This window comes from Exophiala xenobiotica (genome assembly GCF_000835505.1).
Source record: "Exophiala xenobiotica strain CBS 118157 unplaced genomic scaffold supercont1.5, whole genome shotgun sequence".
In the NCBI taxonomy this organism is placed as follows: Eukaryota; Fungi; Ascomycota; class Eurotiomycetes; order Chaetothyriales; family Herpotrichiellaceae; genus Exophiala; species Exophiala xenobiotica.
The window spans coordinates 629,803-653,864 of NW_013562490.1; the positions used below are offsets into that span (position 1 = coordinate 629,803).

Sequence of the window (24,062 nt, forward strand, 5' to 3'; positions counted from 1 at the left end):
CTAATCTACAATGATACGACGGCACTGATGGAATGGCATATGAACAAGTTTCCACTTGACTTGAGTTCTCTTGAGTGAATGAATATGCTATGTTTCTCAATTGTGTTTGTGCAAGATATGAAGAAAAGGACAAAATTCTTCGTGTTATGAAGTACATGATACATTGTCGCAAATAACAGTCAACAGCTTCAAAGGCCCAAAGGAATAACAACGAGTGACGTTCATCACCACCATCTTGTCGTCGGTGGACTCGTTCCGTGAAGCCAGTGTCCTCGCCAGTGAGCCAGACATCCCCAAAGCTGTAAGTTCTCTTGATCGTGAAGGGCTGACCCCGTTGTGTACCCTCAAGAGTGGCGAATTTTTGATCAACGCGGATACGTCGATGGCGCCTCTCGTCCTGAACGCGCGAGGATTGTGACTTTCCTTCCGTATGACTGCGCGATCCATTGTGATAGACCTGTGTCGCGACATCCAAAACGATCAGCCTCGTGCCAGCCTGGTAGGCTGAGGCTAGAGAATCACGATCTTGTAAAATTTGTTTGCCTCCAAACATTAGAACAAATGGCAATCACCAAAGCAGAAAACAGCACCAATAAAGAACTTTTCTCTCCCAACTCCCAACCAATTTCAGGTGCTAACCCCATGCATGCCTCTTGTTACATTTTTCTGGTAAGCAAGTCTCTTCTCCGCTCAATGGTGGTAGGATGACCATAAGGAAATGATGTGAGGAGGTTAATGGCTCGACTAGCGAAGCCATCCCACGGGGTATCTAATCTCTATGCTGATTCGAGGTAGCATCCCACGTTGCGCAGAGAAGGAAAACCTGCAAGTACTCCAATTTCCTGAATTCATGTTATGCCTTCTCTGTCGTTAATCGCCGCTCGCAATGCTGAAAAGAAAAAGATTCGTCACTGTCTTGAAGGGTATCATGTCGTATCTTCGCAAAGCAGATCAATTTGAGCCCAGTCAAGCACGACTCGGGGCTTCACTCGAACTGGTCGTTCTGGGTATCGCTGACTGTGTCGCTGAGATTGATGAGAAGCTGAGCCAGACAGCGCTTGGTGGCAGCATCATCTCGAAGCACATTGGAAAATGTGGCGTCGCGCAGTGGTTCCGGAAGACATTGTCGCAACGCTTGACGAGCTCGATTGTTGTCACTCAAACTAGATTGCGTGTCAGCCATCAATCGAATCTTGGGCGAGACCATCAGCTTACCGGAGGAAGCATCTAACAACATGCTTTAAGAGACGTACTGTTTGTGTCTCGACGAGGCCAATCACCATGTTGCTCAGAACAGTACCGACAGCATAGAATCTCTCATAGGTGGCACAGATGTATCCAAGACCAGTGTCGTCAAGCAGGATCTTTTGGACGATGAAGATAGCAACTGTCTTTGAGAGTTCGCTGCCAGTTTCCATGATTCGAAGGCATAGCGGGATGATCTCAGTGGTCAAGAGAAACGTGATTGTTGGAGAAGAATTGTTGGTATTTCCTGGGGTTCCGTTGGGATTGATGGACACGCTGGCGGACGGTTCGTTCTTGACTAGGGCACCGATCACGCCCAAAGAAGTGAGTCTCAGATATTCGAAGGGCCTGGATTTGGAGGTGGTATTCAGAAAAGGATAGAGGAATAGCGGAATATGTGCTGCCGATCTTCTTAGTACCGATCTTAGCTGCAAAACGACAGAAGCTTACCATTCAAGAATAGGCCTCGAGTCTCGTTGTGACTTGCAACACACTGCAGCAGGGCCAACGCGTTACAGACACGATTGCTGGCGGCAGCAGTGAGTTGACTTGGATTCAAGAGAGGATAAACTGATATGATCTCCTGAAGCAAACTGGTCATGACGCCAAAGCTGTGCCAGAGAACCAAAGCAAGCTCTGGAACTTGCTCTCTCTTCTTGCTGAGTTCCATCAGAGCACCTTCTCGTCGGAGCGGATCCATCAATTCTGAAACCCATTGTAAGACTTTGCGATTTTCATCATCGTGGCCAGGCGAACCTCGTTCATGTATGAGTGAAGCACCCAAGGAGTTCTGCGCGTTGTCGCCCGAGGTCTGTCGGTTGCTGGCTTGAGCTTGAGACGAGTTGTGGTTCTGGTTCATGGCGATGCGAGAGTAGTGTTGCTGTTGAGCAGCAGCCGCCGCAGCTGCAGCCGCCTGGGCTTGAGCTTGCTGAGAGCCATGACTCATGCCTTGCTGCGGACCACCATGCTGCCATGGGGATTGCTCATGCTGGCTGTACTGCTGTTGATGCGAGTAAAGATGCTGTGTCTGAATCATCGTGGCTGTAGATCTGTCCGTCGGTCGGTTGTTGTCAGGTAACAGTCATCGTCGAGTCGAAGGGAGTATGAGGAGAAGGAGACGATCTGCAGAAGGCGAGAATCTGTGCAGAGGACGATCCAGCGGCAACGATGACGGCGAGGTGAAATGGGTTGAGATCGAGGGTGCGCAAGTTAAGACTCGATAATATGAGGAGTGATGAAGCGGGGAGGAGTTCGAAGAGTTGGCCCCCTGCGATGGAAATGAAGAAAACGGTGGATCTGCCGACTTGGCGGTGAAGGGCGGCGAGGCTCACTAGGCTCACTAGGCTTTGGGTTGCCGCCTATAGGCTGCGATAGATCTGAGAGATGACAAGAGGTGCCGGTGAGGGAAGACGTCAATAGGGCTGCAGTTAGCTCTATTGGATTGTGCGATGATTGAGTGAGAGATTCATAAAGTGAAGAAAACGAAGTGTAATTTGAAGAGTGATGAACCAGTGGGCATTTTTATTATTATCAGCTCGTAAGCCCTATTGATCAAGCCTGGATATCCGAGCATCAGTGCGCCTGTGCACGTCCACCCACCAACTCTTCAAAGCAAATCAAGAATACCAGCTATGTATCTTCATTTCCCCTTAACTGTACATCCAATGATTGGTGGTCCAACCAGATTCATTTCCTGCTCCTGAATGAACAGCTCTTCAACATGTCCCCATGCTAGGTATACACATCAATGGCTCGAGAGGTCTCCTCTCGCAAATATGTCCAATCATCAATGACCCAGTCCTTGAAATGCATGCTCGCTAATGTCATCAGAAAAATGCAACAACATCGCTTCAACGTCACCGTCTGGACCTGGATCGAGAGGCAGATCGACCAGTCCGCCGCGTTCGTCCATCTGAGGAGCTTTCTGCGCCTGCGAATAAGTCAGCATGGGATCGGCAGCTCAAGGGACCTGGAGTTACTCACTCGAATACATATAGTCAGTGTAGTAAGCGCTGTCGTAGCTTACGTCGCTCTTGTCGTCTCTCCGGTTCCGTCTCTTCAGACCAAGCCAGAGGGCGAGAGTGCCTAGGCCTGCAGCGACCCAGCCGGCTGTTCCGATGCCGCTCCTTCTCTTCTCGTCGACGACCTCGGTTCTTGCAGGTCTTTGACCAAACCATGTTCTTCTACCTCGTCGATCTCGATCTGACCGGTGTGAGTGCCTCTCGACATAAACTTCTTCCGTAGTTCGTCTTCGCCGGGGCCCGAGACCGAAGATGCCGAGCAGACCATCAATCAATCCTTTGGCGCACCAACAGGCGCAAATGAGCAGCAGGATGATTATACCAACGATGACACCAATGACGATACCAGCGATGGCTCCACCGCTCAATCCGCCTCCAGAGCTTGTTGACTGGCCGTAGATGATGCTTCCACCGGTACCCACTGGTGTGAGGAATGGCTGAGTGGTCGTAGCAGTTCCAGTGACTGTCACAAGAGTATTGCTCGTCGGCCGGAGTGGCGCACTGGCGGTATTGGTGACGACTGTGGTGACCGTGTACAGACTGCTGTAGTACCCAGAACTACCTCCACCCACTGCTACGCAGGAGCCGGAAGACTGGCAGTACTGGCCAGACAAACAACACACATCCCCGCAAGGCGTCTCTCCCAGTGAATATGAGCAGCTTTTCGTGGACTCCGGAACATATGAGCTGTATGTTTGAGTCACCGTCTTCAAGTCTGTCTGCACGTAGGTGGTGGTGTAGTATTGCCATGCTCCTGCTGCAGTGGTCGTGGTCGCTCCGCCTGCGCCGCACTGAGCTTGGTCGTTTGCATCCGTGTAGCAGACTTCACCGGATGCGCAACACAATTGACCGTAGTAGCCGCAAGGATTCGAGCAACGCTTGCGAACATCTTGGAGGTCTTCGAAGCTTCGCAGGAGGTCGGGGATGAAGGAAGCGGTGACGGTCCGAGTGAGGAGGAGACCAGCGACGAGAGCGCTTAGAGGAGAGGGTATATCGTGGAGCCGCATCTTCGGCAGCGTAGGGTTCAGTAAACAGTCAGTGCAATAACCCGTCCGAGCGTTATCTTTGCATTGGAGATTGTCTTGTGTTTGAAAGATCGAGTCGCTCGGATGTCTGCAGTCGATGCACTGACACACTCCACCACCACAACCGGATACTTTTCGACAAGGGCTCTGGAATCTGGATAGTAATGACCGACAGGATGGTACAGAGAAGGAACAGGAAATGGATGAGGACGGAATTGGATGTTGGGCAGAAAGGTGATGGCTTTTTTGCCTCGGGCGGGTTCGGTGTTTACCAACCTCCTCCTGCCACCGGATTTCTCAGACGCGGGCAAATGAGATCAGCAACGAAGTCGCAGGAGCGTTTTTCTTGGAATAGAAGGCTGGGAGACAGCAATCTAAGCAACAAAATAGTCATGCATTCACTGTGTGAGAAAATCTAGGTTGATTCTCTTGAGATCCGGAAGGGAGCGGTGACTCTGGCTTCGCTTGTGGTTGCGAGGGAGCTGGCAGCTGCAAGTGCGGAATGATTGGACTACTCATTCTGCCATCCATGATCTCGGTTTCTATGCGTCATCATCTGTCCATCACACAAGTTGTCTGGATTCTGAAGATGGGCGCAATGCCTTGAGAGGTTCTTAAAGACATTGCATTCTCAGGTTCAATAAGATTCGTGCCATGATCAGCAGCAGTGGAAGTCTGCACCTTCTGAAAGATGTCCAGCCCCCTCTCAGGTACCTCACATTCCACCAATCGGCAAACCTGCCTGAAGGAAGCTGCATCTGCTAGCAGGCCCTTGGCAGATAAGTCAGCAAGTCAGCCCAAGAAAGACTCGCTTCATCACCGCTTTCACTTTGTCCCAAATTTGAAGCCATCTTCTGGCAGAACTCCTGACTGTGTGAATCAGTGGCGTGGCCTGATATCTTGTCGCTCATTATCAGCGATCGGCTGATTGGCTGATTTGGTCCACGAGAATTGCAGATGATCGCAGGAGGACGGGTGTGCACGCAATCAGGAATTACACTGAAAGCATTCGGCTCAAAGGGCTTTTGATGGACCTTTTACCGCATTTCAGCTCCGAGCAGGGGCATAGATCGCTGGATCCGACTAGATCTTGCGAAGGTAGGAAGCGCCCTTGGACCTAATACTGGAATCGACAGCATGAGAGTTCTGTCTTGGAGTAAAGACCAGCTACGCTATGATCCTATCAACCAGTCCTTATTCTTGAAACCGACGCCTCACCACGGTAGGTACAAAAGCTTTCGAACAGAGGTCTGCTTCAGTCAAGTGTCTTGCGAGCAACACTGTACGAATCCTGGGTATGTAAGGCTCTCATGTTCTCATGATCCGCCAGTGGGAGAAAACGATTTGCATGTCATTTGTTCAAAAGAACCAATACGCACATTGCTGCAACATACGCTGGCTTTAGGCGGAGATTCTCCCGTGGATAGGTGACTTAGGGCCTTGATCCCGTACCCGTCTCGTCCCGAGAAGACAGCCAGTCAATATGTGGATTCGAGAAGAACCATGGAAGTCATACTGTACTACTAGATTATCAGCTACTGTTGCTATCATCACCACCGCGAATCGCTGGGGAATAAGAATGTGTCTGAAAAACCCTGCGCTATGGTCAGCATGGTAATGGCTCCTGCTTGTGACAGGCCACTGCATTCCTTCGAAACAATCCCCAGTATTGTGAGGCTAAGGTGTGTTATTCGACGACGGAACTCGTTTCTACGGAACAACACCGATCGACGCAGTCTACCGATCAGCCCCTCGTTCATTCGGCTGCCTCCGAAAGAACAACAATAGGCAGATTCACCCCCGAGATGTTACTATGGAAGGCTGATCGGCCATTCCAGGACAGGAGTAACGCTTTTGAAATCTGTGCAACTCACTGAGGGCCCTGGTAATGATTTCTGATACACCACTTCAGAGATACAGTCCTATCACATTCAAACTCTTTATCCCAAAAGAAAGTCAATGAAAAGAGTACTCGTCCGTGGATGACTAAAACTATGGCTTGCGCAGCCTAAATGAGAACCAATGAAGCGAGATACGAGGCTCGATTGCGAACGCCTTCATATCAATTATCCAGTTGTTCGATCGCTCGAAGCGGAGTGTCCCACCAGCATAGGCGCCCACTCGAAGCGGACCAAGTCTAAGGTACTCTGGGTTATGGCGAAGTTGTACCGACCTGCCACGTACATGTACATGCAAGCTTTGAGGAAGCAACCTTCAGCACGATGACGACACTTTACATGGCGAAGTACCTCTGCTAAATGTTACCTTCCACCCATGGTTATGTTGAGCCGAGAAATGTTCCACCCGTCCTGTACATGTGCAGACGGACGCGTACCCTTGCTTGTGACGCTCGGCTCAAAGATCACGAATCCGCGACTCCCACCGCCAAAGCTCATGAATTCATGAGCGGCGAGGCCTTTTCCTCATACTCAGTGCCAATCCGCCACAACAGTGGTCATCTTCAACATGCTCGTTGAAGGTTACACCGTTCGTGTCCAAATCTATCAGTTACAAGATGTGACGAGAAATCAAGAGTCGGATCATATGCAAAACGCGGGTAGATCACCTACCTCCCTGGCTGCAGTAGCCGCTTCAGCCACTTTGTGCCTCTCTAGGAAGGTGCCGGACAGTGAGTAAGGACGCATGAAAGCATCCAAGCCCGGCTGACTGATAGACGTTGATATCCAAACGGCCCCAACCTGCACAGTGAGCAAAGACACTAGCAGGGGCCTTTCTGTGCCGACAGGAGGTCGTGCATCTCTAGTGCGCCTTCTGCTTCCGGTATGGCTCCAAGCGTGGTGAATCGTCCTCCGGGTTCATTCGACGGCCTGGATACACAGGATTACTATCTCGAATTCGTTGCATTCTTCGAATCAGTGGCTCGTATCCGAATCAGTGGCTCGTGTTCGAACCATTTCATTTTGCCAGAGATGAAGCAGACCATTCTCATCTCTCCACTCATACCAGCATCGTGCTCCTCTGTTATGGTATAAGAGAAGCCACCTTCCCCCTTCCAAGATTGTTCCACAGCCACTCCATACTTTCAAGTTGTAAACAACAGAGCCCCGCATTCATAAGAAGCACAATAGCTTCCACAAACAAGACCAACATCATCACTACAGATTGCACGATGACCGATTTCTCCATCAACAGCTGGGTCCAGCCAACTGGAGCCTTCTCACCTGTCGACCCTGCCTTTCAATGGGACTTCACCGGCATGCAATCACCAAAAGCCGTGGTCAACCACTACAATGATGTAAGCTTGCTCCAAAATCGCCTTCTAGCAGGTCATCGCGCTGATAACCCACTACAGCTTTTACAACGAGCAGCCGATTTTTATGCCACCCTCGACACTTCTTACGACAGCATGTCCGCGTCGGGTTCAGACACTTCCTACCGTTCAACGCCTGAACGTCGTGTATCATCTGCCACCAGCATCCTTGCGCAAGTGAAGGGCTCAATTCCCGACAAGCTCGAGGTGAGTCACACTGGTCTGGCAACACATATGAAATAGCAACTGACAATTCACAGAGAAGGCGAGAGCAAAACAGATCTTCTCAGCGTGCTTACCGTGAGCGCAAAGAACGCCATCAAAAGGAGCTCGAGGAGCAAATCACTCAATGGCAACAAAAGCACCAGACCTTGTCGCGCTCTTACTCTCAGCAATCGGAGGAAATCACTCGTCTCAAAGCACAGATCGAACAACTCAACTGTGAGATTTCCAATCTTCAAGTTGATATACCAACTCTTTGCGGCTCCCTTTGTCATTCACCTCAGGAGTTCGACCTAGTACCCTTCTTCAGCACAGAGGCCCTGAGCCCTATGACGACCCCTCGGCCATCAAATGCTGTGCCCTCGAGAAGAGGATCATGAACTTCTTGATCGCATGTAGGCGGTTAAGTTGCCACCGATTGTGTTCTTTTGCATAGCGCAAGGCTGGGCTGATGGCGGAGTTGTGGAGAACTCTTTGCGTGGCAGCGATCTGATATTCACGTTGCGGCAAACATACTCTCATTTGGATGATGGCATTGGAATTGCCTTTCGTCTCAATATGGCTCGCGCCAAAAATGAAAGCTATCAGTCTCTGAGGCTTTTTGACAACTACTTCGTTGTAGAGGCCAGCCTCCGAACTGAAATTGTCACATCGATTGTACGTTGAAACTGAGAAACCACACCACCGACCGAAGGCTCAGGCGATTCGCAATCACACCGACAATCTGTGCTTGTGTCAACCACTGGCGATTGAAGTCGCTCAAGTCCGGCATTATGACCAGGATTAGACTGATCAGGAGAAAGGGGATTGGGGGACTTTGGACAAGTCCAACAGTCTGCGCTCCAAACATGAGCTCAGCATCCGGCTATGGGTAAAGCGTATGGGCTGCTACGCAACCGACAGCCTGCAGCCTGAAACGGCCGTTCCAGTCTTGGCAACTTCCTAATCCTATGGATGTCGAGGTGGGAGAAGGAGTCAGAGGATCAAATCCTTGTATTTCCTTCGGGCAATTCGTTCCTCGATTAGGCCCAAGTAAAGGACGAAAAGCCGGTAGCTATGTTCGTGCTAGTATGCAATTGTCGTATACAATGCAAGTTGTAACATATGCTTACCGTCCAGCATGCCTATATCTTGATGATCCGTCATTAGAAGGCGTACTCCACTCGCTTGCATACTTCGCGTATTCCACCAGCACTACGCCAGAAAAGGCTCGAGTACAAGATCTTGGTTCAACCTTCGCGACCAGGTCCGGAGTTTGTCGAGGTTCCAAGCCTTTGCCTGCTTTGTCGCTACACCGTTGTCGGTATGTGCACTAGGGCTCGTGCTGCATGTGTGGGGGGAGGCGCTGGCTTAGCTGTTTCTTTATCCCGTATGGACAACATCGTCTTCAAGCCCTTGAAGACGTCTCCACTTGCGCATCTAGCATGGCTTTGTGGTTGGCAACATATACCTAGGTCGCCGAATGAGCAAGCTCCGATGGTATGCCTGCCCTCTCCAGACGCCGACCGTTGTTCAACCGGCGTGATAGTTGTGGACGTGTCACCACGGGTTGAGTGGAGTGGATTTTCTGATACCCGAGTACCTGATCGTTACCTCGGGGGAGTGGCGCTGACTGACTCCGGGTGAAGTGGAAGATCCTGCAGTGATCGATTCAGGGTTTCGGGACGTTGAAGACATTCTCGAAACTCTTAACAACATCCAGGGAATACCGGGTAGATCGATCGGCGTGATGGTCTAGCCAAGGGGCGTGCTTCTTACTCCCGTGTGCCTTTCTGGGTCCGCGAAGAGGTGTTCTTTTTCTTTTCGAAAGAGGTCGTACATCCGGTGGTTTGATTTATCACATCAATGCGTTTTCTTTTGATGTTACATGTCGGGCGCAACGTCAATCAAGGACCCATCCCAGTTGTTCGTTCGATTGGTGTTTAGCTCTTTCTCAAAAGGGGATGTTTTTGAGGACGAAGGATCTCCGAGCACGAATGCGAGCGCCAGAACGAAAAATCACCGAACGAGATGCGAAAGTCCCGAGTACGAAGTCTGCCAAATTGCCCAATGTATCTTGAAAGGATAGAAACATGACCAAGTCGAAGCCCGTCTGCAACTGCTATTGGTCAGGAGCCACTTCCATAACAGATCATTCCACCCCCCTGGGAGGCTGCATGCCCGAGCTGCGCTGACTAAAGAGCCGTTCCAAAATCTCGTATAGCAGGGGTCCGGACTTCGCGAGAGACTCGAAATCGTCAAATGCGGCTGGCGTCGACCCAGAATGGGAAAAGGTAGGGTTCAGTCTTCGGTCTTCCTGTTAGATGCGCATGCTGACATTATACAGGCGATTTTGGGGGCGCCACATGGCTCGCCGGGGGAGCTGGAGCTTAGTCAGTAAGCAAAGCACGTGTTGCTGAGGGCAGGGTATGCCCGTTTCTGCTCTCGTGCGTCTAACATAGTACAGTACGGAGTTGTTCATGGAGGGTATGGTTCAGTCTGGATGTACTCCCGGAAAGATTGCCAACTGGTGGTGGCATGATCGAGGTGGACGACATGGCAGGAATACAATACAGCTGTTTGCAACGACCGGCCACTGTCATATCAATACTATCGCGATCATACTGTGAGTGGCACGGACACTCTATGGCTCTCCAATGACGTCTTGAAATGTGGAAGCCGAAGGCATTGTCAAAAAGACGATCAATTCTAGTATGCTTCTTCATTTATCTCTTGCTCTCAATTACTCTGGGGGAGGGCCTCGATCTACCTCAGCATGTGGCTGAAGGCGTCTCCGATCCCTTCTAGGGTCTCGTTCATGTACTCTGCGTACTTCATCTCGTTCATATACTCTCTCTCGTTGATGTACTCTCACTCGGTCATGCTCTCTCTGTCGTGCATCCCCTCCACCTAATACTATGGGGGGTGGCCGAGGTGGCCGAACACGTCCGTGGTCTGGACGCTGTACAGGAGGGGCTTCTTGGGGGCCGTTAGCTTAACCATTCCCAGTTGCTATCTGAGCGAAGCGGACGATCTCACCTAAATCATCAGAGGATGTTGCCTCGCCGACATCATATACTGCTGATACTCCACGTCCGAGGTTTCTCGCGTTCAAAATCCAATAGGTGAGCAAGGCGAAAATAAACACCAGAACGACGATGATGATTGCGATGGTAACGTTCGCCTGCGCCATACAGCGCGACTTTGTCTGCACTTATGCAGTATTATGTGCATATAGCATCCGCAGGAAGGTTATTTTCATGTTCAACATATAGTATAGTATTCCTATAACATTGTTACGTTCCCACGCAAATGTCAAGCAACATTATTATCGGTACGGAGTACTGTCTCCGTATCCTTTGATGACTGGCGAGGCTGGGACTTGTGGCGGCACCAGCCTTTCAATCCCTGTAACTTGAAGGAGAGTCAACACCCTGGCACTTGCGTGCGTTTCCATGGCAAAGGAACTTGCACCTACCGCGGAGCATAACAATTCGGATTGCAGTACGAAGTACTCCGCACTTATCTGCTCCCTTCTTGATCATCTTCCTACACCTGCAGCCTCTTCGGCTTCGATGCCTCGTCCACCGAAAGACTTCGCCGTCTCTTCCGCGAGTCGCCATTTGATGGTACTTCTTTCAAATCAGGCCGGGACTCTCTTTCTTGCCTGCCGGCACCGGCCGTGGAAGCAAAGAACGAATCGAATCCGGAAGAAGACGGCTGAGGAATACTCGCAGCCTTCATGGTCTCCTCAAGCCGTTTCAATCTTTTGAAACACCAGTGATCAAGATTCGCACCACCTAGGCTCCGGTTTTGCTTGCAGGCTTCGTCGTACAGGAGCCAGGCCTCTTCGTGCTTGCTGCAACGTTCCAAGATATAAGCCAGACGGCAAACAACATCCAAAGTCGTTGGCTTTTCAATTCCCAACTGCGATATCAGGCCGCCCAATGCCGTTCGGATCATCTCCTCGGCTTCTACGTATCTCTCCTTGAATTGGAGTGTCCAACCGAGATCGGCGAGGCTCCATAGTGTGCTGTGATGGTCGCATCCGAGCGTCTTTTGATAACCCGCCAATGCCCGCTTACCAGCGTCTTCGGCTTCTGTGTATCTCTTCTGTTCACGCAGTGCCACAATGAGGTTTCCCAAACAGGCCAGTGCTTCCGGATGATGTTGTTGTTTGGTTTCTTCCCAGACTGCGAGTGTCTTTTCATACATGTCCAGCGCATCCTTGAATTTCTGCCGGGATCTAAGATTGATGGCAAGGTTCGACTGAGCAACAAGGATATAAGGATGGCTTTCTTTGAGGTGCTTCCGGTAGCCAACTAATGCCAATCTGAGCATCTCTTCTGCTTTAGCAAAGTCCCCCTGCTGCCGAACTGCTGCCGCAAGGTCACAGTAGCTTGTCATGGTGTCGGGGTGTTCCGGTCCAAGAACCTTCCGTCTGCTTTCCAGAACTTCTCGGTACATCCTCTCAGCTTCTCCATCATGGCCAGCCTCCAACATCACCGATGCCAAGTCGCCCTTGCTCGCAAGAGTGTCAGGATGCTCCTTTCCCAGAGTTTTCTCCCTTCTTTTATACGCCTGGCGGCTCCTTTCTTCCGCAAGTTCCCACTTTCCCTGGTAACCCAATATCCGTGCCAGATTACTGAGGCTTTCTATTGTATCAGGATGCTCCTTTGTCAGGACTTCCTCTCTCAAAGCCAGCACTTTCCCGCACACGACCGCTGCCATATCATACTTTCCTTGCTTCTGAAGTATCAGCGCTCGGGTGTTCATCGCAGCCATGGTCTCAAGGGATTTGCTTCCTAGCATACGCCTGCATTTCTTCTCAAGGCTCTCGCTCATTCTTCTTGCTTCCTCATACTCTCCTTGCCCTTGGAGGGCAAGAACCAATGAGCTCAGGCTGTCCAAGCTGTCCCGGTGATCCTCGCCGATGGACTCCTTTCTTCCTTGATACGCTTGTTGAGCCATCTCTGCAGCCTTTGTAAAATGACCACGCTCCCTTAGTACGGAACTGAGTTTGTGGACAAGCGTCAGCCTGTGTATAGGGTCCTTCCATATCCATATAGTGTCCAAAAACAACAGTGACTTCTTGTACATACGCTCCGCCATCGCAGAGTTGCCGCCATCTGACGACACAAGGGCATACTTTTCTGCCATACGAACCTGATCAGTGCTTGAAACGGCGAAAAGTGATCCGTCTGGCCCCACAATGCAATTGACGTGAGGGTATAGCCGCCTTCGAAGCTGATAATCAGAAGCATCTTGGCCGGATGGGATTGAATCCGCCAAGGTCAATGATGCCATTGTCCTTGCCCGCTGCTTGTCCAGTCCTTCTAGGCGGTCTCGAGCCCATGAATGAACTAGTCTGTGGAATGTAAAGGTCCTGTTTTCTTCGTTGAGATCGATCAGAGAGTAGCGAGCCAACAAAGAGACTGCCTCAGAGATTCGCTTCTTTGTTCGCTGAGTTGCCGAATGATCTGAGACCGGAGCTTCCCTATAGTCTTGGTTGGAGCCTCTAGAAAACGTCTTATGGAAGGATAAAAACCTTGCAAACCCCCAGTATTGAGAAGCAGCCTTGCTATGCGGACCTTGCTCAAGCAGAATTGATGCGTGGTCAAAAATATGCCATGGCACATCTTCTGGATGCAGGAAAGCTGACACGTTCAACAACTCTCGCGCAACTGATGACTCCGGACAGTTCTGTTCTTCCATCATTCGAAGAGAAACCTCCCAGGCCGTGTAGACCGTATACTTGTATCCATCGGCGCCCTGGCCTGGATGGGTTTCCAGGAGTCTGCGGTGGTCTTGGTCGTACTCATCCAGATAGGTTTGTAGTTTGCAGCGGCCTTGCCTAATGGCAGCACCTGCTTGCATGAGGGCCAATGGTAGACAGTCTAACTTCAAGGCAATCTGTTCCGCCCAGTAGCGACACTGCTTATCATCACGATCGGCTCCAGTAGTCTTTAAGATCAGCGCCATTCCATCCTCGAGTTCCATGTCTTCGAGCTTATGACACATTTCCGGCATGGTCGCGTAGATGCCACAGTCGGCATTCCGACTGGTGACCAAGAGAGCGCCACTGTTTCCGGAAGGGAAGAATTGGGCAATGTCGACAGAGGGATCATCGGCATTGTCCAAGATCAAAAGCCAGTCCAGCTGTTGATTCGAAAGCCAGAGTTTTCCGTCCTTGACGCCCATGGCATTTCCAATGTCGGCGTATGAACGATCCGCTGCTTCCACGCTACTAGCGTCGATCCAGAATACTCCCCAGAATCTACGAACGAGGATCAGTCTTTTGCAGTGGGCATCAAGCTGGCCGGCTTACTTCCGACGGTATGTCTCTGCAAACCTCAGACTGATCTGAGTCTTACCCACACCCCCAAGCCCGTGCAAGACGAAGATCCTTCGCTTTGCGATCTTCTCTGGAGAAGATGAGGCCACGAGGGATCGTTCGAGTCTTTCCAATACTCCCAAACGTCCTGTGAATTTATTGCTGCAGGCGTGGGGAACAAGATATTGCTTGTTCATCCTGTGATCCCGGTGACTGAGCATCCCAGGCTCGTCCGCTCCGTCATCTGGAAGGTACTCTAATCGTCGTGTAGCTTGTTCAAGAGTGAGTTTGAAAGGAACAGAAATAGCATTGGAAGAAGAGTAGCAGCGACATACTTCCAGGCGGGGTCGGTGCCGACGACGACTGCTGGGCCTTCGCCGCTATGCCTCGGACCACTCCCGCCGCTATCTTATAATCGACCTCCTCTGGTCGTGCGAACTTGTTCATGTTGAAATGTGTACGTTCCAGAGGATACTTCGACACTCGATCGGACAAGTCTAAACATCCCGAACGCTCATTGACCGCAAACGTCTGGGAAATGTCAGCACGAATCGAAGTCAATCGGGCCCCTTCTTACCTTACGTCTCTGCTTTCCAACGATGGCTCCAATTTCGCTCGCTTGGAGTTCGTAGAAACATGCGATCCGCGTCTGCAGCATTTGTGGCCACACCCTCTTCTGAAAAGCATCAACCAGATCCTGGAGCAACTCATTATCTGGGGCGAGGATCTCGAGAGGCCTGGCCTCAATGTCTTGTTCGTCATATTCGCGGGCCGCCGCCTCTACCATTTCACTGTGGGTCATCCCATCGGCGCCTCGAAATGGTGTTCCGAAAAAGACCAGTCCTCGCACCGCATCGAAAATACCAGGCCATTCGTCTCGGTCATGGTACGCCTCACATACAGCCTATCCTTGCTGTTAAGTTAATGTCTTGACCGTGAATCTGTAAAACTGACCTTCAGGACGACCAACCCTCCAAAGCTATGCGCGATGAATATCAATGGTCGATCGACACAGCTCTTCTCCAGTCAGTCCAATATCTCTTCCTGAACATCGATTCTTCCTACCTCTCGTTCTTGTTTCAGGACGGTGAGTAGCCTGTCCGCCACTGTTCGAGGAGAGTGCCTGATGGTATCCGGCCCGAACCAATTTGACTTGTATCCGAACCGCATGATCCGTGCATTTGGCACCGCCGCCGGCAACATTTCCTCCTCTTGTAACCAATTCATCCACTGAGGTTCATCTTTGGTCCCGCGGTTCTTCGTCCAGGTGTCGTCCGGGTGGGCTCCGAGGCCGTGGACAGCGACGATACTGCCGACTGTCAGTCACACAAGGAAGCCTTGCTGGAAGATCCTACAACTCACTCGATGGTCTCTTTTCCATCTTTGTTCCCCGAGCCCAGCGTCGGCCACAGCACCTTCAGGCCCGTATGCTCGTCCGTCAGCCGAAGCACCTGAGGCTGAGGTCAGTGACTCGAATGAACCAACATGAAGAGGACGAATATCACCATGACAGGTCTACCACCTAAGATGCTTTATACTCGAGTCAGTGGAGTGATTGTATACTACAGGACGCCTTGTTGCTGAACATCGTGTCTGAAAGAGTCCCCAATGAAGGCACCTTCGCAGCCAGCCGTGAGGCTGAATGCGAACCACGAGGGGTCGCATTCGTGCCTGTGATACGGTGCCTCGATAAGGAAAAGGCCACGATGGGCCATTTCCGATGCATGACTTGGCAGCCCATCACAACTGGCCCTTTTCACACACAATTGTGCCGCAATATTGGATCCTACATCCCTTCCATATAACGCACAGCTTGACCGAAGTTGCACAACCTGCTATGACCACACATGTACCCTTTTTGCACGGCCATCAACTTTGCCCTGACCTCGATGTTCCCAGCTCTGGGGGAGTGACCCAGCATATCCCCGGTCATCCAAGCATTTCCTTGACTGATTCCAATGCCCTTGCGAGGTTTCTACGCAAGGAATTCTGGGCGGCTGACCTGGAAGCCGTGGCTTCGAAATTGTGGATTTTAACAACACCATCAAGCGCGAATGTCCATCCGCTCCACAGACAGAAGGTCCAGGGAAGGGAGATCGTCGTGACGGAAGACCCACGTCTCCACCTGTTATGGATCAACAATCGTATCTTCATCAAGCCACTACCGATCTATCTTGTGTCCCACTCTTTCTGGATATTTCTATCCCAAGATTCTTCGTTTGCTGAGCGGGCCCAGATTCGTCGTGCGGCAATGGGCTTCTTGCGGACATATCGCTATCTCATCCAACATGAGTCCGATCTAGTGATTGCACAGCAAGACCACCTCCGGCTGGTGCCAACCAATATCAACTGGACGGAGTTGTCGATTTTCTTGGCCGATCTTGAGCAGATGGAAGAAATGCAGGCTTCGGCTCGATATCACTATGGGGAACTCCGCCTATCCCGGCTCAACATCTACGCTCCCCTTTTGTTTGGTCGCTTTTACTATGAACATATTCCCATGCAATATGGCGAGTACTTTGCACGCCTCTATGGACCCATTCTGTTCATTTTTGCCGTGGTGACGACCATCTTAAATTCCATGCAGGTGGCTCTGGCAGCGAATCCGGGCCAGGAGTCCTCTGGCTACTACCTGTGGGATATCTTCTACTGGTTCGCGATCGTCACACTGCTGATAACGGTCGTTGTCGGGTCCTCTTTGGTACTACTTTGGCTCGGAATGATCGTGAACGAGTGGAACTTTACGCTGAGGAATCGACACAAGGCCCAGGAACAAAGCATGAGCTGATACCAGCGAAGGTCTTACCACTAGACGAAGCCTGGAACTGTTAGAGTCGACGCTTAACATATTAGGCCATTCAGAAGTGTTTCAACTCACATTAGCCGGCTTCATCCGTGGCTCATGCAGACATGCCGAGCGTTCATTGACCGCAAACTCCTACTGTATTCAATATCAGCGCGAATCGAAGATCAATCTGGGCCCTTCCTTACCCTACGTCTCTGCTTTCCAACGATCGCTCCGACTTCACTCGCTTGGACAACTCGGAATGGCTTAGTCATGTCTCAGGTCAAATGGAAATGGACTTTGGAGAGGTCAAGAATCGCCGCTGAGTAAATTGGTATCCACCGTCTAATGGTCGAGGTGCAACACTTTCGAATGGGTGCCTTCTGTTCCTGCTCGGTGTTCAATGTGTATAGCTGCGAGCGATTTCCTGAGTCAAGGCTGTGACCGTGCCGACCAAGAATCATTTTGTTAAGTTTTGGGACCACTGTCGACGCCACGCTCTAAGAGGGCATTTGACCCGTCGCCATTCAGGCATACCTAAGGTTCCGTGTCGACTTGGAGCTCGAATCTTGGCAATCGAAGGACTCATATCTGATGGATTGAAACATGTCGAGAGGAGCTCCCGCCCTAAGTGTCCCGGTGCGTTTCTATTGACGCTAGGCCAAGTTCGCGGAACCAGCATCCTGGGGAAACGCGTCTGCCCTTAGCGAGTACGCTCCTAGTAACTCTCTCGTACACTAGTAAGCGAGCCCCTATTTCTACAACGATTAATGCGTAATAGGAAGACAGAGCCAGAGGTCATATAAAGGTATGGCAAACTTGCAATCCAGACTGGGAGTAATGCTTGGGACATGAACAAGGTCGCAGGCTCAAAAAATTGATTTTGGATCAACAGCCCCGGTCTCTCAGCGCCAACAAGATGGCGGCATTATGGCGCCTCCTCGGAGCGCCTCCCGCAAGAAGTCCACCGCCGGCGGTTGAGAGTGACGAGGTCTACCCGGTTCACATGCTAGACGACACACAGACACTCCGGGACATCGTCGTCACATGGACGCTGTGCTTTAACGACGTACTGGACGCGGACAACTTGTACATGTCGTTATCGAAACTGCTGGAAATTGGAGACTGGAGGAAGCTTGGTGGTCGGCTGAGGTTGAAGGTTAGCTTCTCATTTTGATCATGTTCGACCGATCAATTGCTGCTGACTCACGCTCGCCAGGAGAATGGGCAGCTGGAGATTCACGTACCACGGCCTTTCACGTCGGAACGTCCTGCCGTGTCCTATACCCACCAATCCCTAGCCATGGACATTCAAGACCACCCGCTGGCAAAGACCCTCCCCAAAGCCACCGAAGCCCCGTCCATCCAACGTGGGCCACAGGCCTTTCGAGACTTTGCGGCTCGGGAAGACGCGTCGGCGACGCTCGAGGATTTCGTCTACCAGGACATCCCCCAGCTATCGCTACATATCACTTCGTTTAATGACGCAACGCTCGTGGCTCTCTCATGGCCACATACACTTATGGATGTCATGGGCCAGCAAGCCCTCCTGCGCGGCTGGTCTCTGGTGCTAGCCGGCCGGGAGGTGGAAGTGCCCCCCATGCTCGGTGCGCGAGAGGACGCATTGTGTGCAGCCGCAGATGCGCCCGTGGAAAACGAAGAAGAGTTCAGGCTGGGGGAGAAGCGGCTGAGGGGATGGGCCATGCTCATGTTCGGATTGCGATTTGCATGGGATCTGCTGTGGAACCGGCTCGTCGAGACACGCACCATCTTCTTACCTAAGAGGATAGTGACCGAGTTGCGACGTCAGGCGCAGGGCGATCTGGCTGCACAGGATGATAGCGGAGGGGAGAAGCCATTCATCAGCGAGGGGGACGTGCTGACAGCGTGGGCATTGCGTGCGGTGGTTTCCTCCCTACCGCAGCCACGGTCAGTGTCGGTGCTTCACGCGCTCAACGCGCGGTTCCGACTCTCTTCGCTAGCTCAGGCTTCGGGTGTTTATGTCCAGAATATGGCGGTGGCCGCCTTCACCTTCCTTTCTTGCGAGATTGCCACAGGCGCTCTAGGGCCGATAGCCCTGGAGAACCGCCGCCAATTGATGGAGCAATCGACCGAGGCACAGGTGCTTGCCTGCCTGCGCGAACTGCGGCGGGAATCCAAGTCGGGCAGAAGCGACCCGCGTATGGTGTGCGCTGAGTCGTCCGACGCCCTGCTGATGCCTTTCACCAACTGGACCCGGGCAGGCTTCTTCGAGACGGCCGACTTCAGCCCCGCTCTTGTGCGCGCCGGCGAGACGGGGCAGTCAAGGAGCAACCCGCCCGGCACCATGGTGTTCCACCAAGCGCAATCAATGCGACAGGGCCCGGCGGTCAGGAACGTGATCGTGGTGTTGGGCAAAGACCACGGCGACAACTACTGGCTGACCGGGATTCTGCTCCCCGCAGCCTGGGCCAAGGTTGAAGAGGACATAGATAGGATGTCACAATGGCAATAATAAGATAGAAAACGGGGACGTCCGATATAGATCCTCGACAGCTGCTGTGGCGAATTTCATTTATCAAAGACAGAATATAAGATAGATGAAAGGAATGAGCGAGCACTCTACTATGTAGGGGTGGTAGGGGCAGCACTGGGCATTTAGTATAATTGTCACTAAAATTGTCGTGGGGCTCGGGTAACCTTCCCTAAGTTGACCTGCACCCGGGGCACCACATCACGTGCTCTTTTTTCTTCGGCTCCGCGGGGAAGTTCGCGTCCGATCTTCCTTCATTCCCAACCAACAACGGTCAACACCTTCAACCTTTTTTCCGACAGCAGCCTTGCAATTCGGTATCGGCTTCTCGCAGTCTGTGCATCATATCGAGCTCGACATACAGATTATAATTGTTCAGAAAACAATCAGACTGAGCACCCTGCCAGTACCGCGAGTATCGCTAAGTTGGCCTTCGTCATCTGGACGGACGGGAGGCCCAAAGTTGAATATGCCTACAACGAGGCATGAATACTAGCTCCGAGGTCGATCAAGATGCTGCATCGAATTCAGCTCACAACAAGCAAGCGGCATGCCTCGAATGTCGGCGAAGCAAAGTGAAATGTACTCGAGACGCGAATGCCGCGGTCTGTCGGAAATGTCAACAAGCTGGCTTACAATGTGTTACGCCCGAGTATCATGTAGGAAGATACAAAGGTGTCAAGAAGTATGTTGTAGTGGTCAGACGCTTCTATTGTGTACTGACAATTTCAAGTAAACGGACGGGTTTGGAGAAGGCAATTTATCAGGTCGAACAGGCAATCAAGCGCTCCAAAGATGGATCCACGGGTCTCGGTCTTGATGTCGAAGCGGATCTACGTCACTTGATCTCTTCTCCTCAGCCTTCTCCTCTGCGAAGACAGTCTAGCTCGAACACCCCCAGTACTGGCAACCCACAACCATTTGTACACCCACGCGCAAACTTGTTCACAGGAAAGGAAGATGGCCCCTCACCAACCACTCATGAAGTGTCACCAGCGGCTATGGGTGAAAAGCCCGACGAGCTTGCCCTCAACAATGCTGATAACCCACTCCAGCTGCTGGCGATGGCCTCCGTGCTGCCTGGTCAATCGCCTTCCACGAACATGTCCACATCTCCCGCCGGCGCACTGGCACATCAAGCAACCAACGAGTCCAACTTAGGAGATGCCGACTTGCAACAGTTTTTTGGATCGCTTATGTCCAATCTGGACAACTCGTCAGACCTCGACCCAATCGAGCTGGGTCTGGTGACGGCAGAGGAAGCAGATACTCTATTCACGTATTTCTATGAAAGGCTGTCGCACACGAGATGGGGCCTGGATCCGACACTTCATACGGCTGCATTTGTGCGCTCAAGGTCGGCATTCCTATTCACGTCCATTTTGGCCGCGTCTGCATTGTTCCTGCCGAAAGCAGAAGCATTGTCAAAAAGGCTATCTAACCACAGAAATCATCTTGTACAGACGATTATCCATAACAGATACAGATCAGTGGAGATTGTTCTTGCGTTCATGGTCAACATTCCCTGGATGACACCTGCAAAACACTGGGCTGATGACGAGACATGCGCATACTTGTCCGCAGCACTTACCCTGGCTTTGGATCTATCATTGAACAAGATTGTGGTACCGTCTCCAACAATTCGACCTGCAGGCTTCCTGGACCGAATTGCCAAGGCCGATTGTATCGATTCTGCAAGAGCTCTTCAAATCGATGGGTTTCCGAATGTTGATCCATCATCAGCTTGGGGACGGCGCCTTCTGAGGACTCGGGAGCGAGTGTATCTGGCCTTGTTCGTACTTGACCGAGGGTACGGCTTGTCCTCGTTTTGGTACATACTTGACCCGACTAACGTTTGACCTTTAGCGTCTGCCTGGCGAGAGGACGACCGTACGCCGTGCCCATTGGACCCTTGATCGAAAGTTGCGACACCTGGCATATCTCGGACATAGCAGATCGGTGGGATGGAAGTGTCATCTCCGCCGCCGTGCTGAGACGTGATCTGGTAGGCGTTGGCTAGGAACTTGGCCGGTGACAATGCTGACGGTGCATAGGTCGGCCTCATCACTAGTGTCCGAGAGTTCTGCGATGGAAGTCAAGGTGTCAATGGTGGCTCGACAGCGGTGAAATTGTAGGTCATACTTATTCGAGATTGTGGACTTTTAAGCTAATTTTTGGCGCAGTCTCAAGGACAAAATTGACCGGTTCTTCGAGCAATGGTTCGCAGTTTGGTCGCGCCAGATCACACAAGGAGATGGTAGAGCGAAACAGCACTACAAATTGTCGAGGCTATACTAATGTTTGTGGCAGGGCAATTACCACCTTACGTTGAGATCTTGGCTTCGCATACGAAACTGTCCACTTACTGCAACGTTGTCAACCATCCCACCGCATCAAATGATGTGAAGCAGTTTTTCCGTGCAGCGGGCCTTACTTCAGCTATGAACGTCATGCGTGCTGCGGTGCAAGGCGAGAATCGACTCAAATCTATGCCAAACAATACTGTCATCATGGTGTCTTTTGCAGCATGTTTTGCCTTGGCACTGGGTACCACCACCCTTGGGAACCGAGCAATCCTGGCTCCCAATTCAAGGTCTCTCATCGAGGAAACGACTCAGGTGCTTGAGCGGATTGGCAGTACACCGAGGCATCGCAAGGGATTGTCCGTCCTCTTCGCCAGGCATATCCGCCGAATCCTGCAAAGTTCGCTCCTCCAGCCCACGGAGGAGAATCAAGCAAATGTGGCTGCAGTGCATGAGCAAATGGCGCAACAGGACCCAAATATCGACTATACGTCTACCAATGCCACAGCAATGGGCATGCCGAATGTTCCTGCAGAGCCTTATGTTTTTGACATGACTGACGATCAAATCTTGGAAGCCATCAACAATGCCAGTGCATCTCAAGAATTGTTCCAGCTCGACGAAACAATGTTCATGGATTGGCTGGACTGGCCCAATGTCACTTGACCAGCTGGTGGGTATGTTGCAGGCATAATCTTATCACAGCCAGTTAGGCTTCCTGAGCAGAGGCGGCCACAGGCAGGGTCTCCGCAGAATTCATTCCCCTTGACAGGTCAACAAGCTTTTGAAGCTGTTCGAGGAAGACAAAGGTGAGGACGGTATTCGGCCTGGAGCCTGTCAGTATTGCACCAGATGCAGTGCAAGTCGATACTTACGCCAACCTCAGCCAGGCAGGAGTCCAGCCTTTGAAGAGGAAACGCGGCCCTTCAGTGCGCAACGATTCCGAGATGATCTTGCTCACACTCTACACATTGGGTCAGTTTTCGCTTGCAATACCGGGAGATATATGTCTTACTGGTTTTACGCCGTCAACTGTCACAGCGTTCTGTATCCTGCTCTTCAAAACGTCTGCAGGGGCACAGGCGGTGGTGGCAACCGTGCCTGCGAGGAGAGAGGCCATGAAGTGTGTAGGCATCCCATCTTTCAGGCCGAGGGAATCGTTGGACAGTAAGGCGCGTTTTGCGGCGGAATAACTGGAAGGATATGAGCGTCGAACGATTTCGAGAGATTTTGCAACTCACGTGGCGATCTGCGACACGTTCATTATAACGCTGCGAACCACATTCGGACCTAGACCTCTAGTAAAGGTCCGGACACCCTCGTCCCTACCGATTCTAACCAGAGCGTCGAAAGCGTGCGCATATCCGAATCTTTGCGCGGGAGATTTTGCGCCATCAGCACACATTCTGACAAGGGCAACCTGGAGACGAACGTTAACGACTAAGGGGATTCAAAGACATTACAACACAAACCTCAGTGGGATTCCCAATAAGTCCAGCAAGTCCGCCCGCCGCACCGGCACATGCGATCTCCATCGGACTAGAAAGGCGTTGTTGTCCTGTCCGTCGTCGAGCCTCACGCGCGAAATAGTTGTACAGGCCAAACCTTGCGGTCGAATACGTTGATTGTCGGAGGACGGAAGCTGAAATTCCCCACCACAACGATGGTATTCCTGTAGACGTTAGGTCTATGACGAAGCTGGTCTGGGAATGAAAACCCATACCATCACGACTTGCGAACTGGATCATTGTTCTCAGCATGTTTTGTCTGGCTGCGATGACCTGCATTCGACTGCGAGAAAAGTCAGGCTTGAGAATGAGCCAAGAGCGAAGCATACTCACTATTTTGTCTGGTCTAGTGGATGAGCTGGACTTTTGTCAGTGTTGTCCGATCTGGAAGCGCAAAAACAGGGAGTCATACTGCAACAAGCCGCCATCGCACCCGCAGCACCACTATTCATTGTCAGTACGTTCCATGGTACAGCATTCGAAACATAGACTCACCCGAGCCAAAATGGTTGTCCTTGAGAACCAGATTTTGCCATTGTGGGAGTAAATGCTCTGCAAGCAAAGAAACCCCTGGACTTTGCTCTTGACTTTGAAGCCCTTATGGGTATATTTGGGTCAACAACCGCGCCGATTCGGCCATAAGGTGTACAGTTGCTACCACGGCTATATCATACGATGGACCAAAGGATGAATACCGATACTAGCAGTCCCAAGTGAACATTCTTGGTTTGCAAGGCTATTTCGACCGGCTGGCAGCCACAGGCTCATCTACCTACTCGTCATATGTATATACGTTGATATAAGGCTCTTCAAGAATATTGGTCCCACATCGTCTTCGTTTGGCACATGCCAGCATA

At 51.4% G+C, this 24,062-nt stretch overlaps 8 protein-coding genes across 9 annotated transcripts; 4 read left to right on the top strand and 4 right to left on the bottom strand.

Annotated features, from left to right (window-relative positions):
* Positions 1–69: 69 nt before the first annotated feature.
* PV05_07939 lies at positions 70–2,714 on the bottom strand. 2 transcript variants are annotated; one of them, XM_013457420.1, is made up of 4 exons: positions 2,002–2,714; positions 1,696–1,950; positions 1,216–1,645; positions 70–1,163 (listed from the first exon to the last, which is right to left on the bottom strand). In XM_013457420.1, the coding sequence occupies exons 1-4, from the start codon at positions 2,279–2,281 to the stop codon at positions 986–988; spliced, it is 1,143 nt and encodes a 380-aa protein (XP_013312874.1). In that variant the 5' UTR covers positions 2,282–2,714; the 3' UTR covers positions 70–985. The 2 variants fall into 2 exon arrangements, with proteins under 2 accessions (XP_013312874.1, XP_013312875.1); XM_013457421.1 differs by having other exon boundaries at positions 1,696–2,714.
* Positions 2,715–2,749: 35 nt separating this feature from the next.
* On the bottom strand, positions 2,750–4,697 carry PV05_07940 (uncharacterized protein). Its single transcript, XM_013457422.1, has 2 exons — positions 3,229–4,697; positions 2,750–3,175 (listed from the first exon to the last, which is right to left on the bottom strand). The coding sequence occupies exons 1-2, from the start codon at positions 4,271–4,273 to the stop codon at positions 3,102–3,104; spliced, it is 1,119 nt and encodes a 372-aa protein (XP_013312876.1). The 5' UTR covers positions 4,274–4,697; the 3' UTR covers positions 2,750–3,101.
* Positions 4,698–7,421: 2,724 nt separating this feature from the next.
* Positions 7,422–8,164, top strand: PV05_07941 (uncharacterized protein; the record flags this gene model as incomplete). The annotated part of the gene is made up of 3 exons (XM_013457423.1): positions 7,422–7,547; positions 7,605–7,769; positions 7,823–8,164. 3 exons carry the CDS (start codon positions 7,422–7,424, stop codon positions 8,162–8,164), a joined length of 633 nt encoding a protein of 210 aa, XP_013312877.1.
* A 3,148-nt stretch (positions 8,165–11,312) lies between these two features.
* PV05_07942 (uncharacterized protein) lies at positions 11,313–15,823 on the bottom strand (the record flags this gene model as incomplete). The annotated part of the gene is made up of 8 exons (XM_013457424.1): positions 11,313–14,040; positions 14,092–14,368; positions 14,433–14,628; positions 14,675–15,001; positions 15,052–15,114; positions 15,163–15,406; positions 15,460–15,548; positions 15,716–15,823. The coding sequence occupies 8 exons, from the start codon at positions 15,821–15,823 to the stop codon at positions 11,313–11,315; spliced, it is 4,032 nt and encodes a 1,343-aa protein (XP_013312878.1).
* On the top strand, positions 15,525–16,885 carry PV05_07943 (uncharacterized protein; the record flags this gene model as incomplete). Its single annotated transcript, XM_013457425.1, has 2 exons — positions 15,525–15,559; positions 15,910–16,885. 2 exons carry the CDS (start codon positions 15,525–15,527, stop codon positions 16,883–16,885), a joined length of 1,011 nt encoding a protein of 336 aa, XP_013312879.1.
* Positions 16,886–17,801: 916 nt separating this feature from the next.
* Positions 17,802–19,376, top strand: PV05_07944 (uncharacterized protein; the record flags this gene model as incomplete). The annotated part of the gene is made up of 2 exons (XM_013457426.1): positions 17,802–18,041; positions 18,102–19,376. The coding sequence occupies 2 exons, from the start codon at positions 17,802–17,804 to the stop codon at positions 19,374–19,376; spliced, it is 1,515 nt and encodes a 504-aa protein (XP_013312880.1).
* Positions 19,377–19,655: 279 nt separating this feature from the next.
* PV05_07945 (uncharacterized protein) lies at positions 19,656–24,033 on the top strand. The gene is made up of 6 exons (XM_013457427.1): positions 19,656–20,079; positions 20,128–21,204; positions 21,261–21,399; positions 21,449–21,525; positions 21,578–21,651; positions 21,705–24,033. Exons 1-6 carry the CDS (start codon positions 19,880–19,882, stop codon positions 22,361–22,363), a joined length of 2,226 nt encoding a protein of 741 aa, XP_013312881.1. The 5' UTR covers positions 19,656–19,879; the 3' UTR covers positions 22,364–24,033.
* PV05_07946 (uncharacterized protein) lies at positions 22,320–23,741 on the bottom strand (the record flags this gene model as incomplete). Its single annotated transcript, XM_013457428.1, has 9 exons — positions 22,320–22,524; positions 22,573–22,661; positions 22,713–22,890; positions 22,939–23,117; positions 23,170–23,369; positions 23,421–23,488; positions 23,539–23,563; positions 23,618–23,649; positions 23,701–23,741. The coding sequence occupies 9 exons, from the start codon at positions 23,739–23,741 to the stop codon at positions 22,407–22,409; spliced, it is 930 nt and encodes a 309-aa protein (XP_013312882.1). The 3' UTR covers positions 22,320–22,406.
* Positions 24,034–24,062: the final 29 nt, after the last annotated feature.

What these genes read in the sequence shown, in the direction of transcription:
- PV05_07939 (XM_013457421.1), bottom strand. Translation starts at nt 2,281, where the DNA reads ATGATTCAGACACAGCATCTTTACTCGCATCAACAGCAGTACAGCCAG. An exon ending in TCGAGGCCTATTCTTGAATG is followed by an intron (nt 1,646 to 1,695) that starts GTAAGCTTCTGT and finishes GAAGATCGGCAG; the next exon opens with CACATATTCCGCTATTCCTC. An exon ending in GTTGTTAGATGCTTCCTCCG is followed by an intron (nt 1,164 to 1,215) that starts GTAAGCTGATGG and finishes CACGCAATCTAG; the next exon opens with TTTGAGTGACAACAATCGAG.
- PV05_07945 (XM_013457427.1), top strand. Translation starts at nt 19,880, where the DNA reads ATGAATACTAGCTCCGAGGTCGATCAAGATGCTGCATCGAATTCAGCT. An exon ending in AGATACAAAGGTGTCAAGAA is followed by an intron (nt 20,080 to 20,127) that starts GTATGTTGTAGT and finishes GACAATTTCAAG; the next exon opens with TAAACGGACGGGTTTGGAGA. An exon ending in CCAGATCACACAAGGAGATG is followed by an intron (nt 21,652 to 21,704) that starts GTAGAGCGAAAC and finishes TGTTTGTGGCAG; the next exon opens with GGCAATTACCACCTTACGTT.
- PV05_07940 (XM_013457422.1), bottom strand. Translation starts at nt 4,273, where the DNA reads ATGCGGCTCCACGATATACCCTCTCCTCTAAGCGCTCTCGTCGCTGGT. An exon ending in CACTGACTATATGTATTCGA is followed by an intron (nt 3,176 to 3,228) that starts GTGAGTAACTCC and finishes ACTTATTCGCAG; the next exon opens with GCGCAGAAAGCTCCTCAGAT.